Source organism: Pygocentrus nattereri, chromosome 25 (assembly GCF_015220715.1).
Source record: "Pygocentrus nattereri isolate fPygNat1 chromosome 25, fPygNat1.pri, whole genome shotgun sequence".
In the NCBI taxonomy this organism is placed as follows: domain Eukaryota; kingdom Metazoa; phylum Chordata; class Actinopteri; order Characiformes; family Serrasalmidae; genus Pygocentrus; species Pygocentrus nattereri.
In genome coordinates, this window is record NC_051235.1 from 29,795,426 (window position 1) to 29,811,508 (window position 16,083).

The 16,083-nt window shown below is 39.3% G+C and overlaps 1 protein-coding gene, 1 long non-coding RNA gene and 1 pseudogene across 2 annotated transcripts; 1 reads left to right on the forward strand and 2 right to left on the reverse strand.

Annotated features, from left to right (window-relative positions):
* Window positions 1-290: 290 nt before the first annotated feature.
* Window positions 291-1,343, reverse strand: LOC108439465 (leukotriene B4 receptor 1-like). The gene has a single exon (XM_017717902.2). It carries the CDS (start codon window positions 1,250-1,252, stop codon window positions 326-328), a length of 927 nt encoding a protein of 308 aa, XP_017573391.1. The 5' UTR covers window positions 1,253-1,343; the 3' UTR covers window positions 291-325.
* Window positions 1,344-10,745: 9,402 nt separating this feature from the next.
* On the reverse strand, window positions 10,746-14,538 carry LOC119262441. The gene is made up of 3 exons (XR_005129630.1): window positions 14,437-14,538; window positions 11,072-11,223; window positions 10,746-10,858 (listed from the first exon to the last, which is right to left on the reverse strand). It is a non-coding gene; the product is annotated as an uncharacterized LOC119262441 (long non-coding RNA).
* A 627-nt stretch (window positions 14,539-15,165) lies between these two features.
* Window positions 15,166-15,284, forward strand: LOC119262478 (annotated as a pseudogene).
* Window positions 15,285-16,083: the final 799 nt, after the last annotated feature.

The window sequence follows — 16,083 nt, forward strand, 5'->3', positions numbered from 1 at the left end:
CAAGCAACAGGTCTCTTTTGCCTTTTTTATGTATTGTAACTGCTTATTTATAATAACCATTAATAAACATTTTATACCATTTATAAACTGTTTATAAGGAGAGTCATATTGTAAAATTTAGAAAGATGCTTAATTCAGTCTAATTATTGCTTAGTTGTAAAAACAATCAGGCAGTTAGAAGCTATTAGAATGAATGACCTTCATAAGTGCATTATAAGTGCATTATAATGCCTTCCTAAAATAAGTTATTACCTTTTTTAGCATATGCATATATGTAGTCCTTGTTCCAGGATTAAATATGTGGTGGCTGTGGAAACGTCTCTCGTTAAATACTGGAAGTCTGAACGATGTTTGTGTTCTCTGTTTCGGCGCCATGACGAAGACTCCGGGAAGCGAAAGCGTAAAGAAGCGGATTCACGCAGCTGTTGATGAACGTGAAACTTCCAGCAATGTCGCCGAGTGAAGCTGTGAACACCAACACCTTGCCTGATGAGCCTGGGTATGATTGTTTGAGGCAGATTGCAAAGAGTTCCACCAAATTGAGAATGTGGTAGGGCGTCCAGAAAACGAAGAAGGTCACCACGATCCTGGTGACCAGTTTGGTCAACCTTCTGCTCCGGATTAAGGCTTTTTGGGTCACTCTCTTGTGGAGGCAGTAATAGGAGATGACCATAATGGAGCACGGAAGAACAAACGCCAGCAGAGTTTCCAACACAGCAACTACGAGCCTGTATTCATCTGAGGACGTGATTCGTCCACACTCTCTCTTGGATTCTCTCTGGACAATCTCCTGGGTTAGAATCGCTGGAACCGAGAAGGCAAATCCACAAGCCCAGATCATGAAGAGGAGAAATCTCTCACCTGTCTTTCCCAGTTTGGCCCAAATCTCAGGAAAACAGATCTGTAAGCAGCGATGGACGCTCATCAACGTCACCGTCAGCAAACTGGAATAAACACTACTGTAGGCGAGGGAAGAAATGAGCTTGCAGAGTGATCTTCCAATCGTCCAACCGTGCAGCTGATTGTACATCCACACAGGCAGGGTCATTAAGCACAGGATGTCCGAGGCGGCCAGGTTCAGCATCAGATGGACGGTGAAGTTGTCCTTCTTGAACCACCGAACTATGATCACGATCACGGCGATGTTGCCAGGAACTCCAACAGCGCAGAAGAAGCCCATCAGCACTGAACTAACCAGGTTAGCCTGGCTCAGACCAGTGGAGCTCAAATCGCTGCTGTTGCTGAGCTGCATGTTTGCTGATACGCAGTGGAACTCCGGAGTGATGCACAGTCAGGAAGCTCACGGACAAATGACTAAACATCACTGTTCCAGATGGTTATCAGTTTCAGGACATTAGCTGGCACGAGCTTCATCATTGACGTTATGTTACATATGGGATTTGTTGTTTCGCAGAGGCAATTAACCCCCAGTTCTAGAGATTAGTTTGTTTATGTAGCAAAAGGTTTATTTTTGCAGTGTGGAACTCTCAGGTTCTTCATTTATTTAGTAGACTCACGCTTGTATTTAAATTCTGTACTACTTTTGTCTCATGAGTTTGGATGGAAAACATCAGGAGTCAATTCTTAAAATGCCCAGCGGAAAGCCGGAAAAATAAGGATTCCTCTGTGTTTTCCATGTAGATAGAGCCAATCCAGCCCTCCTATCAGCCAGGACTTCAGTAGCCGAAGAGAAGGCCTAATGTGTTATTTTACTATCAGTATAATTAAGTGGCAATTAGGCATATAATTAGGCATATAGTGCTGTCGCCTCACAGCGAGGAGGGCCTGGGTTCGATTCCCCGGCCGGTGACCGGGGTCCTCTCTGTGTGGAGTTGGCATGTTCTCCCCGTGTCTTCGTGGGGTTCCTCCAGGTTCTCCGGTTTCCCCCCACAATGCAAAGACATGCAGTCAGGCCAATTGGACGTGCTAAATTGCCCCTGGGTGTGAGTGACTGTCTGTGTCTGTCTGTCTGCCCTGCGATGGACTGGCGACCTGTCCAGGGTGTATCCTGCCTTCCGCCCGATGACTGCTCCAGGCTCCAGCACCCACCCGGACCCTGACAGAGAAGCGGCTTGGAAAATGGATGGATGGATGGATATAATTAAGTGTAATTAAGCGTAAGTGGGAGATTTAGTCTAAGCACTGGCCCTGTCTTCAGGAGATTGTGAGGTTGATCGCTGGTGATGCTATAGATGTCCATGGCCCGGAGTCCAAGAGAGCGCAATTGTCTTTGCTCTCTCTGGCTGGGTTGGATGGCCCCCCCGTCTTCCCCCTCACACAGCATCATACTAGTCAGTGCAGGTGTCTGTTAACTGATTAGTGGTTAGTGTTCTCCTCAGAGTGCGTTCATCTGCGTTTGAAAAGACGTGGTCGAGCTTCACAGGTCTCAGAGGAGGCCTGTGTTTGCCTTCATCCTCATAGTGCTGGTAGTATCGTCTGATTGGGAGGACTGACTGTTTATCATGGAGGGTTTTGACGTTTGATTGAGCTCTAAAGGTTTGTGGTTCACCACTTTGATTCTTTTGGGCTGCTAGCTGTAAAAAAAAGCTGTTTTGACTCTAATCACATCTAGATTTTCATATTTCATGAGGAGCTGCCTGAGGAGGACTGAAAAATACATGTTAAAACTGCATTACCGCTGAAAGCCACTTGGTCAGTTAAGAGACAAATATATAAAGATTCTTTATTCTTTATAAAAATACATAAAGAAAATAACATAAAACTAACTGATTGAAGATGAATATATAACATGATTCTAGTCTGCTCATCCTACTCAATGTCAGATCATCAGAAAGGGTCGATTAAACTGTACATAAATATGTTAAAATACTACATCGTGTCCAGAATGAAGAGCAGAGCTGTACAAGATGCTGTAATGACTGAGAAATCTCAGGACATTCCAGGATTAATTATAATGTAAAAACAGAGATCAAGTCTCAAAGTAGATAACTTTAAAAAGTAAGAGCATATATGGATAATTACAGGATATTATGTATCATTTTGTTCCATTCTTGTTCACAGAGTTCTTGAAATATTAAATGAAACCTCTAAAAAAACATCATGTTTAAAGTTTGTAATATGTAAATAATTTCTTTGTAAAAAATCCGAAACTTTGCACTGTATTTGCTCCTAATCAGCACGCGGCAATAAACATAATCACCCTGTTTTTTCCCGGTTATTCCTGGTTGTAGTCCAAACAAAAACACTCCAAGTCTGGAATGCTAAACAAGTTGATGATGTTGATGAACGTCCGTCTTGGGCTGAAAGTCTGCAGCTCAGGCTTTGGATCTTCCTTAACTAAAGGGTTTAAATCACTGGTTTTTTGTGACTCACAGCTGATCTGCATCTGTGTTAGCATTAAATAAAACCTCCTGTGGTTGTTTCATTAAAAAGCGAAAATGGCAGGAAGTGACCAATGCAGGGGCACAAAGGATGCAGTGACATCACTGATTTGGTGAGCCACTGAAGAGGAAGCAGCTGTTAAAAATAACCAGCATCGACAAAACTAGAGGCAATATTTGAAGGACTCATATCACAGGAAATCTAAATTTCCCAGCTTTTTCCAGTAAGTGTTTGATGTAATGTGCAAACACTGCTAAAGCTTTAAAAAGTCCCTCTCAAGTCCATCTTTGGAAACTGAGCTCTAGACCATTAAGAATGAATTGTTTCTATGGTGTCTCAAGAAACACTGCATTTACATAGTTTACAGCAGAGTAGCCCCGCCCATTCAGGCTGAGGTTTTCCGGATGTAAAGGTTTTGGTACGTAAACCCACACAGACATCATAAGTGGACCTGATAATGTAAGATACAAGAAAAAACAGTAAGCTATGGGCTGTTTAAACCAACAACCACCACAACACTCCCTGGCCACTTCACGGAAATCCCTCCCTGTTTTTCCAATAAAGCCACAGCATCGTTCAAAGCGGAAATCATGCTACAGAACGTAAGCGAGTTTGTACAGTCACATGCAAAAGCTCAGCTGCACCTGGTCAAATGACATCTTGTTGATTTTCTATGTCCCTATTGTCGGAAGAAAACCTCGTATCACAACTTTGGTATGGTAACTTTACAGGAGAAGGAAAAAACTTCCTTAACTTTTAATGTAAGTCAATGGAACCAGTTTTTTTTTAGGGTAATTTTGGGTCATTTCTTTTAGTCCATTCATCATGAAATCTGTGTACAATGTAAAGGGTCACCGGTATTTTCAAATTATGTCAAAAACTGAAAAATGTCAAAAATGGAGATACAAGGTTTTGTCCAACAGCGATATGTAAAGTTATTTTACACTTCTTCTACAGAGACACACTTCTGCACATTTTAATACACACTTACTGTTTATTTACAACATTTAAAATACTGTGGAGGAATAAAGCTATGATACATTTTATACATTGTGTTTTACTGTTACCAAAACTTTACCACGTTTCAGCAGTACAAAGTAAACCCTGTACTCAAGTTAAAGTCGAGACCCACAAGGTAAATATTCCTCCAGTAAAAGTAGAAGTTCCTCCCTTTAGACCTCCACTTGAGTAAAAGTACTAAAGTATTTACCTTCAAATGTACTTAAGTATAAAGTAAAAGTACTAAAAGAGGAATTCTGGCTCTGATGTCCTGTTATCATTTTTATAACCAGACTGGCTTCATGAACTCATTTCAGGTGAAAGTCCTCCAGCGTCTCTCTTGGTAAACCAGTCTTTTAATAGAACGTCATTAATTAGTGACGCTGACGTCTATTAAAATGATCAGAAGCACAAAACACTGAAGGTAAACAGTTTCCATCAGGGAGAACCGAGTGGCTCTGAAATCACTTTTTACACACAAGCAAAGTTTCAGTTTCAGATTTATTTACAACTTAGTTCCAAGTTTAAGTTGAATAAAAACTGGCTTTAAACTCAGGATCACAGATGAGCTCCTTTACTATGTTGATCTGTAGGCGTCTGTTCATAAACATCAACCAGCCCAAACTCATTTACTATAATATAATATATAATAAATGGACCAAAGGTAATGGCCCAAAAATGACTTGGAAAGACGTCTGGTTCCACTGACTTCCATTAAAAGTAAAGTAGATTTTTTGCATTTTGGAGATACAAGGTTTTGTTCTGACAGCAGCAACATGCATACATACATATATATATATATATATATCGCTGCTGTCGGAACAAAACCTCGTATCTCCAAAATGCAAATTTTACAGGAAAAGGAAAAAACCACACTTGTAGTAAATCAGTGGATCCAGACTTTGAAAAAAATGACTTGAGAGGGTAAAGAACATTTATTCATTTGTAAAAGGAAAATAATGTAGTAGTAAAAACCTAAAGGTGAAATTGGTGTCAGTTAATTGGCAGTTAGTTTATTCACTTCGTCACGTTTCTTCAAACTAATCCTCACTAAAATCGTGATTCTACTTGAGGCCCTGAAGATGCTGAGTGTATGAAGGTGTTAACCGACCTACTGACTCCATTTCTATGTTGGTGAATTTGTCTCAGAGATGAATAATGTGACAGACATAAACCTGTACAAGCATTTCAGGGGCGCTTATGTTTCCTGACACTTCCAAACGACATGCTCTATTTCCACCAATCACATCACAGAGATGAGGACTTAACCAGAGCAGGTGTCTGTGCTGGGCAGGTAATGAAGAACAGAATGCAATAAAGTTAGGAGAAAATTTACATCTGCTGCCTCTTCCAGGTCTGTCAGTCAGAATATGATGTAGATCAGTTCAGTAAATCTTAATTAGCGCTTTACACGAGGCAGTAACTGTTTATTTTCCTGAAATACACTTTTAGTGTTTCTGTCTCAGTTTTGCAGTTTGTATTTGTGTGTGTGAGTTGATTGAGCGTTATCAGAGATAATGTACTTTTCAGCGCACCGGGGTAACTCTAAGGAAGAGGTATTAGCAATATATTTGTTGTGATGTTAATTAGATTTATTTTAATCACAGTTTACAGTTTTTGTTTGGGAAAAATGAATGGCAAAAATCCACTAATATTGCATCCTGTGAAATATGAATATTGCTACATACAAGCAAGCCCAATGAATTGACATCATACGCTAAAATTATTTTAGATTTAATTCAAGTGAGGCCAGCAGTTCCTCAGGCGTTCATGTGGATTCTTTTGTGACTTCCATAACAAGTCATCTCTGTGCTCCTGGAGGGATTTTGGTTGGCTGACCACTTCTGGGAAGACGTGAAGATGATGCTGTTAAGATCCCCAGACTGTAGAAATGATTTCATGGTAAAGAAGAGGCAGATGCCTCGAACATCAATGGAATACTGCAGCATTTTTCTACCTAATCTTTACACGACACATATTCTGGAAATTTGGTGCTGATAGTGAATGTACATTTTATGAAGGAATTTGATTTTTTTGGACAAAATACATCATATAGGCATTTTCCAACAAATTTCAATGACTTGCAGTGAAATTTAAGGGAATTTAAGAATGGTCAGAAAATGCACATGAAGGTTAGATTACAGCCTTATGTATTTTGGCACTATATTAGTTACATTTTACTTAATAATTTGCTAAATATTGTACAAAATGCATCATGTGGAGGCATTTTTGAGTACAATCTGATATTTTGGAGTGAATTTTCAGGGAGTGTATGAATGGTCCAAAAATGTACGCGAAGTTAAGACTATATAGCCTTACATATTTTGGCAAATTGAAGTTACACTTCACATATTAATTAGACTTTTTGTACAAAATAAATCAAATTTGGTGCAAAAAATATACATTTTTTTGAAAGAATCAGACTTTTTTGACAAAATACATCATATGGAGCCATTGTCAAAAAAAATGCAATGCATTGGAGTGAATTTTAAGGGCATGTATGAATGGTGTAAAAAATGCGCATGAAGGTTAGACTATAGACGTACATATTTCAGTACATCATGTGGAGACATTTCCCAACAACTTCTGATGCCATGGAGAAAAGTTTTGAATAACGAATGACTGGTCAAACATGCAAACAGGCTATGTCTTAATATATTTTAGTCAATTTGGTGTAATAATAAATATTTTATGAAGGAATTTGAATTTTTTGGACCAAAACAATCATGTGGAGGCATTTTCCAACAAATTTAAATGCCTTGGAATTAATTTTAAGGGAATTCATTGTCGAAAAACACAAAGGTAAGACGTATTTTGGCAAACCTGGCACAATATCAAATTTACGTTTTACATAGGAATATGCAAACTATTGTACAGACACATCATGTGTAGGCATTTTCCAAAAAAATGTATATGCCTTGGAATGATTTTTAAGGGAATTTATGAATGGTTGAAAAATGCACATGAAGGTAAGACTGTAGCCTTACATATTTTGGCAAACTTGGTGCAATAAAACATACACAGCTTATGAAAAAAATGTACATTTTTTGAACAAAATAAATCATGTGGAGCCATTTTCCAACACATTCTGATGCCTTGGAGTGAATTTTAAGGAAATTGTGAATTGTCGAAAAACGCACACAAATGTAAGGCTATAGTCTTACATATTTTGCCAAATTTGGCACAAAAATAAATATACATTTTATGAAGGAATTTGGATTTTTTGGAGAAAATAGATCATATGGATACATTTTCAAACAAATTTATATGCCTTGGAATGAATTTTAAGGGAATTTATGAATTGTCAAAACACACACAATGGAGTAAGTCTATAGCCTTAAGTATTTTGGCAAACTTAGTGCAACATCCAATTTACATTTTATGAAAAAAATAAAATTTTTTGGACAAAATAAATCATATGGAGCCATTTTCCCACAAATTCTGATGCCCTGGAGTGAATTTTAAAGGAATCTATGAATGGTCAAACATGCAAATGAAGGTCAGCGTAGATCTTAATATATTTTAGCAAATTTGGTGTAATAATAAATGTTTGATGAAAGAATTTTAATTATTTTTACAAAATACATCATGTGGAGGCATTTTCTGACAAATTTATATGCCTTGGAATGAATTTTAAGGGATTTTATGAATGGTCAAAAAACACACACAAAGGTAAGACCATAACATAATACACTTTAGCAAATTTGATGCAACACTGTATGTATATTTTATGAAGGAAATAGAATTGTTTTTGGACAAAATACATCATGTGGAGACATTTTCCTACAAATGTTGATGCCTTAGAGTAAAATTTAAAGGAACTTATGAATGGGCAAAAAACAAACAATGGAGTAAAACTATAGCCTTGCGTATTTTGGCAAATATGTCACTATATGGAATTTACATTTTACATAGGAATATGCAAGATACTGTACAAACACATTATGTGGAGGCGTTTTCCAACAAATTTATATGGCTTGGAATGAATTTCAAGGGAATTTATGAATGGTCGAAAAACAAATCTAAGACTACAGCCTTATGTATTTTAATAAACTTAACTCACAACAGTTAAGTTAATAAACTTAACAAACATACAGTTTATAAAGGAATTTGAATTCTTTGGACAAAATACATCATGTGGAAGAATTTTCCATCAAATATCAATACCTTGGAATGAAATTTATGGGATTTCATGGTTGACAAATGCACAAGAAGGTAAGACTATAGCCTTGTGTATTTTGGCAAACTTGGTGCAACATCCAATTTACAATTTATATAGGAATATGCAAAACATTGTACAAACAAATCATATGGAGGCATTTTCCAACAACTGTATATATTTATGAATGACCGCACATGAAGGTAAGACCATAGCCTTAATATCTTTGCAAATGTTTCAATTTATTGAATTCACATTTTACATAGGAATATGCTAATTTAAATGCCTTGCAAATAATTTTATGGGAATTCATGGTCGGAAAACGGACACGAAGGTAAAACTGTAGCCTTACATATTTTGGCAAATTTGATGCAACACTGCATGTATATTTTATGAAGGAATTAGAATTGTTTTTGGACAAAACACACCATGTGGAGGCATTTTCCTATAAATTTTAATGCCTTGGAGTGAAATTTAAAGGAACTTATGAATGGGCAAAAAATGCACAATGGAGTAAAACTATAGCCTTGAATATTTTGGCAAATTTGTCACTATATCGAATTCACATTTTACATAGGAATATGCAAAATATTTGAGAAAATACATCATCAGGTGGAGGCTTTTTCCAACAAATTTAAATGTTTTGGAATTAATTTTATGGGAATTCATGGTTGTAAAACACACACAAATATAAGACTATAGGCTTACGTATTTTGGCAAATTTGATGCAACACTGCATATATATTTTATGAAGGAATTCAAATTGTTTTTGGAACAATACGTCATGTGGAGGCATTTTCCTATGAATTTTGATGCTCTAGAGTGAAGACATATCTTGAAGTTGGAAGGTGAAAAACCACAAGCCTTTCAGGGGGGACACACTTGAGGGCAAAAGGAAGCCAGCGAGCTAATGTTACTGCTATGAAATCAAATATCATGCCTGTATTTATTAGACTCTGCAAACTCTGTATCTTCATCACTGTGGGGGATTCCCACTGGGTTTATGATGTATTTGCATAATGCATGCTGGGTATTGTAGTCGGAGAATACTGATGGATGACACAAAAGCATTAATTTTGTCAAACTTGTTATTCTGAGACATACAATCCTGCATTACAGAGTATTACACAATACACCAAACAGCATATTACATACTAGATTGACCTGGAATGGTCCTTAAGCCCTTAAATGGCTGGGGCCTGCCGATGGGCCCAATGTTTTATTACACACTTCTATCAGCAAAGAATAGCTCAACTAGTTTGTATCGAACCCTGGTTGCTGAAAAATAAGCCTTAGTTTGTAATAAGCCTGGGATTTTAAGGGGCTAATTGGCTTGGATAGTAGAAGCCCACAATTTGAGTAGCAGTTGCTGTTATATTAAAGCGTTACAAAGGCATATAGTCATAATATTAGACTTACTCTCTTGCTTTGTCAGTTCAACACACAGGGATACACTCCAAAAAATTATATTTTGTCAAGTGAAATGATCCTGTAATGTGCCAGAATGATTCAGATGCTCACAGATGAAAAAAGAGAAAAAGGCTTTACTTGTAAAATCGTGATCCAAAATCGCAAGTCAAAGAACAGGCAATAGGTCAAAGCCAGAAGAGATAATAATACAAACAAACAAACAAACAAACAAACATTACCAGGCAAACAGAGTCCAAAGGGCAATGGCGATGATGGCAAAGTCCAAAACACAGAAAGGTAGTCAGAATCCAGAAATAACAGTAACCAAACTGAACGCTCAGTAGCTCTCGAAAGATACAAAACCTCACCATGAACTAAACTAAAAGCCTGGGCTTTATAACATTCAACTAGGCAAACAAAACAATTGGTGCAGGGTGGAAGGTCATGAATCACATGATCTCCTAGAGGATTCTGGGAGATGGAGTCCATGGAGGTGTCAGGGCTGGAGGGAGTTGTGACAGAACGCCTCCCAAAGAGTCTGGGATGGCCTCGGAACGAGGCTGACCAGGATGACAACCACGCCCACTGATGGAGAATCGGACAGGAGCCCTCCCAGAGCCACCGCCATGCTAGACCGATGAAGAATCTCTATGACAAGACCGAAGGAGTGAGTGAGCTAGAGGGTTTCTTAAGAAGGCGACTCCTAGGAAGAGGAGCAGCCTTCTCCGGATGCTGACTATGAGTCCGCTATTAAGCCAGGATCCAGGACATCTTGTGCGGACACCCAACACTGCTCCTCTGGGCCGTACCCCTCCCAGGCTACTATGTACTGGAGCTCTCCTCCATGCGCCTGGGAGTCCAACAACTGATGTACAGCATACACGGGAGCTCCATCTATCTCCTTCAGAGGGGGTGGTATGATGTCTGAAGTAGCCTCAACCAAAGATCCTGAAACAACAGGTTTCAAAAGAGATACATGAAATATATGAGAGACTCTAAAACGGGGAGGTAAGTCCAATTTATAGGTCACCTCATTTACCCTCTTTAGTATTTTAAAGGGATCAATACACTTTGGATGGAGTTTTATACTTCCCTCCAAGCCTCTGAAATTCCTCATGGATAACCATACACAATCTCTTGGTTGATAGACAGGTGATTCACCTCGATGAAGATCAGCTTGTTTCTTGTGACGCTGGTGGACGACCTCAAATCTTTGGTGTGTCACCTCTCAGACCCTTTCACTTTGCTGCATCCACGCATCAGCGGCTGGGACCTCTGAAGTACCAGTCCATGGAGCAAGAGGGGCTGATAGCCTAAGATGCATTGGAAAAGGGTCAAACCAGTGCTTGAACAGATCAAAGAATTTTGAGCCATACGAGATAACGTGACCAGTCAGCATGATTGTTATAACAAAACAACCATTAGAATTTACCCAATTCATGGCTGATAACCAGATGTTAAACTAGTGGAAGTGCCTACATGTTCAAAAAATGCAGTCCACATTTGTGAAGTAAATTGAGGGCCTCAATGAGATAAGATATTTTCGGGAATGCCAAACAACTGAAAAACTCAGGTGAATAAAACAGTTTGAATGGCAGTGGGAAGTGAAGCAAAAGGTATGAATCGGACCCTGCATGAGAAACAATCCACCACGGTAAGGATAGTGGTAAATCCTTGGGATTCCGTTACAAAATTTAGGGCTACATGTGACCATGGATGAGTAGGTACAGGTAGGAGTACAATTTTCCAGCAGGCAATGTTTTAGGTGTGTTATACTGGGAGCAGGTGGAACAGGGTGCGCGTCTCACCTGTGTGACCCTAAGTGAGGGAAGAATGGGCTCAGGTTATGAGACGATTGTGGAACTGATTGCGGACATACATTTTCTCTGGAGGGCACTGACTTTGCACTTGGGTATTTTCTAAAGCCTTGGAAATCTCATCTATCTCCCAGAGAATAGATGCTATAGTGATGTTGGGGGGAAGAATAAGGTCAGGATCAGACTGGTTTGTTTTAGATACAGTTTCCTGATACATACAGGACAAAACATCAGCCTTAGTATTACAGGGCCCAGGTCGGTAACTTATGCTACATTGGAAGGAAGAGAGACCAGAGAGCTTGTCGAGCATTTAGACTTTTAACACTACAAAGATGCTCTAGGTTTCTATAATCGGTTAGTACGACAAAAGGATGTTTAGCTCCCTCTATCCAGTGTCTCCTTTCCTCCAGTGCAAGTTTGATGGCTAGCAATTCTCTATCCCCTATACCATAGTTTGTCTCCACTGGCATGAGTTTGTGAGAATAGAATGCTACAGGGTGAAGTTTAGGGAGGGTTACCAGAGCATTGAGAGTGAACAACCCCAACCCCAGTTTCTCAAGCGTCTACCTCAACAACAAAAGGTTTGGTGGGATCTGGGTGTTTTGAAATGGGAGCTGTGGTAAATGCTTTTTTGAGGGTTTGGAAGGCATTTTCTGCTTGCTCTGTCCAGTGAATTCTTTTGGGGTTCCTTTTCAATAAGGCAGTTAAAGGGGCAGCGATACTATTAAAGCCTCTAATAAAATGTTGATAGAAGTTGGCAAAACCTAAGAATCGCTGGAGCTCTTTGATGAAGGAAGGAGTGGGCCAGTTGACTACAGCACTTACTTTGGTGTCATCCATTACTACTACATTAGAACTAATGATATATCCAAGGAATGATACTGTTTACAAGTGGAATTCACACTTTTCACCTTTCACAAATAGATTATTTTTGAGTAACTGCTGGAGGAACAATCATACCTGTTTGATGTGTGTATCGAGATCAGGAGAATACACACATATATTGTCAATGCATGCAATAACGAACTTGCCAATCATGTCCCTTAGAATATCATTAATGAATGCTTGGGAGACCGAGGGGACATTAGAGAGCCTAAAAGGTATAACAGAGTACTCATAATGCCCCCTTGTGTTCACAAAGGCAGTCTTGCACTCATCCCCTTCTCTAATTCTAATTAGATTGTATGCACTTCTTAAGTCGAGTTTAGTGAAATACTTCACTTCTTTCAGCTGTTCCATAAGTTTTAGTGATCTGGTTAAGTCCCCTGTAATCTGTACATGAACAAGAAGCTGTGGGAGAGGTAGAAGGTCAAATGAAACCCTGATCTTGAATGTAGGTGTCCATCGCTCATTCTTCTTGAGTAAGGGGGTAGATTCTTGATTTGGGAAGGACAGGATTATCTATTAAGTCTATGGCACAATCATAGGGGCGATGAGGTGGCAATTGAGTGGCACTGTTTTTACTGAACATGTCTTTGAGGTCTACATATTCGGGAAGAATGTCAGTGAAAGTTTCTGCATCAGGGCTTTCAATGAATGTAGATCCAACAGTTACTATAGGACTGCTACTACAGGTTTGGTGACAGTGTCTGGACCATTTTAGTACTTCATGTTCTGACCAAGAGATAGTGGGATTGTGTTTTTCTAGCCAGGGTAGACCCAATATAAGTTCAAATTCAGAGGATTCCAAAACCAGAAAGGGAAGAAGTTCCTTGTGCGTGGTACTAGTTTCTAGTTGTACTGGTTCGGTCATGGATGAAATGGTTCCAATTCCAACCAGGGTTCCATCCAAAGCTGCCACATGTAATGGAACTTTCAGGGTCTCTACTGGAACCCGTAGTTGGGCGAGCATGGATGAAATTCCCCTCGGCACCGGAATCTATAACGGCTGAGACAACGAGAGACCTGATGACAGCAAATAACTTCTGGTAATATGAATGATTTTGAAACCAACCCCTCTGTGGGAACACTCATCACATTAGCATGTGCTGTCCAGGGGTCGGCGCTGATTTTTTGGGTGACCTGAATGAGTTCTGAATGAGATGACTGGCACCACCACAGTCTGGAGACAGATGCGATGAATCACACTGCATGGGTTCCTCTACTCCTTGCTGTACAGCAGGAACCGGTGTGAATGACTGCGAGAAATAATTTTCTTCAAATAGTTTTCTTCAGTTTTAGGTATCCGTCGGTTATTAATGAGATGATCGAGATGGATAGACAGTTAGAAGTTGGTCTAGAGGGAGGTTATTGTCTCAACAAGCAAGTTCAGTGACAATTTCAGGGTTAAGTCCTTGGCACTACTTTACCAGTAGCGCTGCTTCATTCCAACTGCTGCTGGCTGCCAATGTGCGGAACTCGATGGCATAGTCTGATTAAGAATGCTTGTCTTGACGTAACTTGGTTAACAGCTTGCCACTGATTTTGCCTTCATAGGGTGATAAAAAACTGTACAAAATTTATTTAAAAACTGGTCATAGGATCTGACACCAGCTGGCAGTGGCCCATTCTAAAGCCCTATCCGATAAATGGGAAACCAAAAACGAGATTTTGGCTTGATCAGAACTAGCAGGGGAATTATCAAAGAAAAAGGAGCATCGTAATAGAAACCCACAACACTTCTGGATTTCCATCAAACTTGTCTGGCTTGCTTACAGGAAACAGGGAACCAGTAGCCTGCATCAGAGGAGATGAAGCAGCAGAACTTACTTCTGGCTCAGTGGTGCTAAGGGTCTGGAGTTGGCTGGTAAGTCCTTTTACACTAGCTCCTTGCTGAACCAGCTGAGCCTGTTGTTCTGACTGTTGACCAGAGACTCGAGCGAATGAGTCACACCTGCCAAAACCTGCTGATGATGACCAAGTAGGTGATCCTGTTCAGCAAGTGCTTTTTGAAAAGGCTCTGGATCCGCCGTCTGCATCATTGCCGAGGTATTCTGTAATGTGCCAGAATGATTCAGACACTCGCAGATGAAAAAAGAGAAAAAGGCTTTACTTGTAAAATCAGGATCCAAAATCGTAATCAAAGAACAGGTAGATCAAAGCCAGAAAAGACAAAAATACAAACAAACAAACAACGAACATTACCAGGCAAACAGAGTCCGAAGGGCAAAGGCAACGAGAAAGGTAGTCAGATAGCAATAACCAAAGTGAACGCTCAGTAGCTCTCGAAGGATTCAAAACCTCGCAATGAACTAAACGAAGAGCCTGGGCTTTATACCACTCTAACCAGGAAAACAAAGACAAGAACAGGTGAAACAGATTAGCATTCAGGGGAAGTTGAACGGTGATTGGTGTGGGGTGGAAGGTCATGAGTAACATGATCTCCCAGATGGAGTCCATGGAGTTGTCAGGGCTGGAAGGAGTCGTGACAGAAATCCTAAATCTTGTCGATACATCTAATATTTCCCATTTTAGTTGTGTACTTATTATGATGGTATGGCTCATGGCCATACCACTCTGAGAACGCTCAATCTCGTTTGATCTCGGACGTTAAGCAGGGTCAGGCCTGGTTAGTACATGGATGGGAAACAGCCTGGGAATACCAGGTGCTGTAAGCTTTACATGAACTTCAAACCTTCCTTTTCCAAGTAAAGTTTTAGAAAAAAGTCGTTTGAAAATCACTAAAGTTCTGCCTTTCTCTCTCAGAGCGATGCAGAGAAACGTACATTTGTTACAGCAGAGTTGATCACTGCAGTGCTCTTCTTGTTGAACTCCCTAAGAAAACAATACATCCTTTACATCTCGTACAAAACGCATCAGCATCCCAACAAAAACAACGCAGAGAGATCAGATCAGTCCTGCTTTAAAAGAGCTGCACTGTCTGTATCATTCAGGATAGATTTTAAAGCTCTTCTATGAATTTTTAATGACCTTAAAGCACCACTTACATCACAGAGTGTCTGTCTCTATATGTTCCAGTGACAGGGGCCTTCTACAGATACCCTCTGTAAAATACACAAAACATGGAGAGACTCTTTCAGTTATTCTGCTTCTAAACTGCGGAACTCAATTCCACCTTTTATTAGACAGTCAAGCTCAGTGCTCACTTTTAAGAGGCATCAAAATACGTATCTATTTAACTTAGCATTTAATTATTATTATTATTATTAATAGCTTATTTTAGGTCATTTTATTAAGTACAATTATTTGATTATACTGGCAAATCATTTTGCTGGTGCACCTTTCTTAAAACAAGCAAAATTATTTGTCAGTGTAATGAGAATTTTATTTAATAAAATTACTTAAAAACTAGTAAAGAAATTCTAGAAATAAGGAAAGTAATCTTAAATTAAATTTACAACAAAACACCATTTTTTGCAGCATATTGAAATGCATGTGGCAATATTAGCATGACCA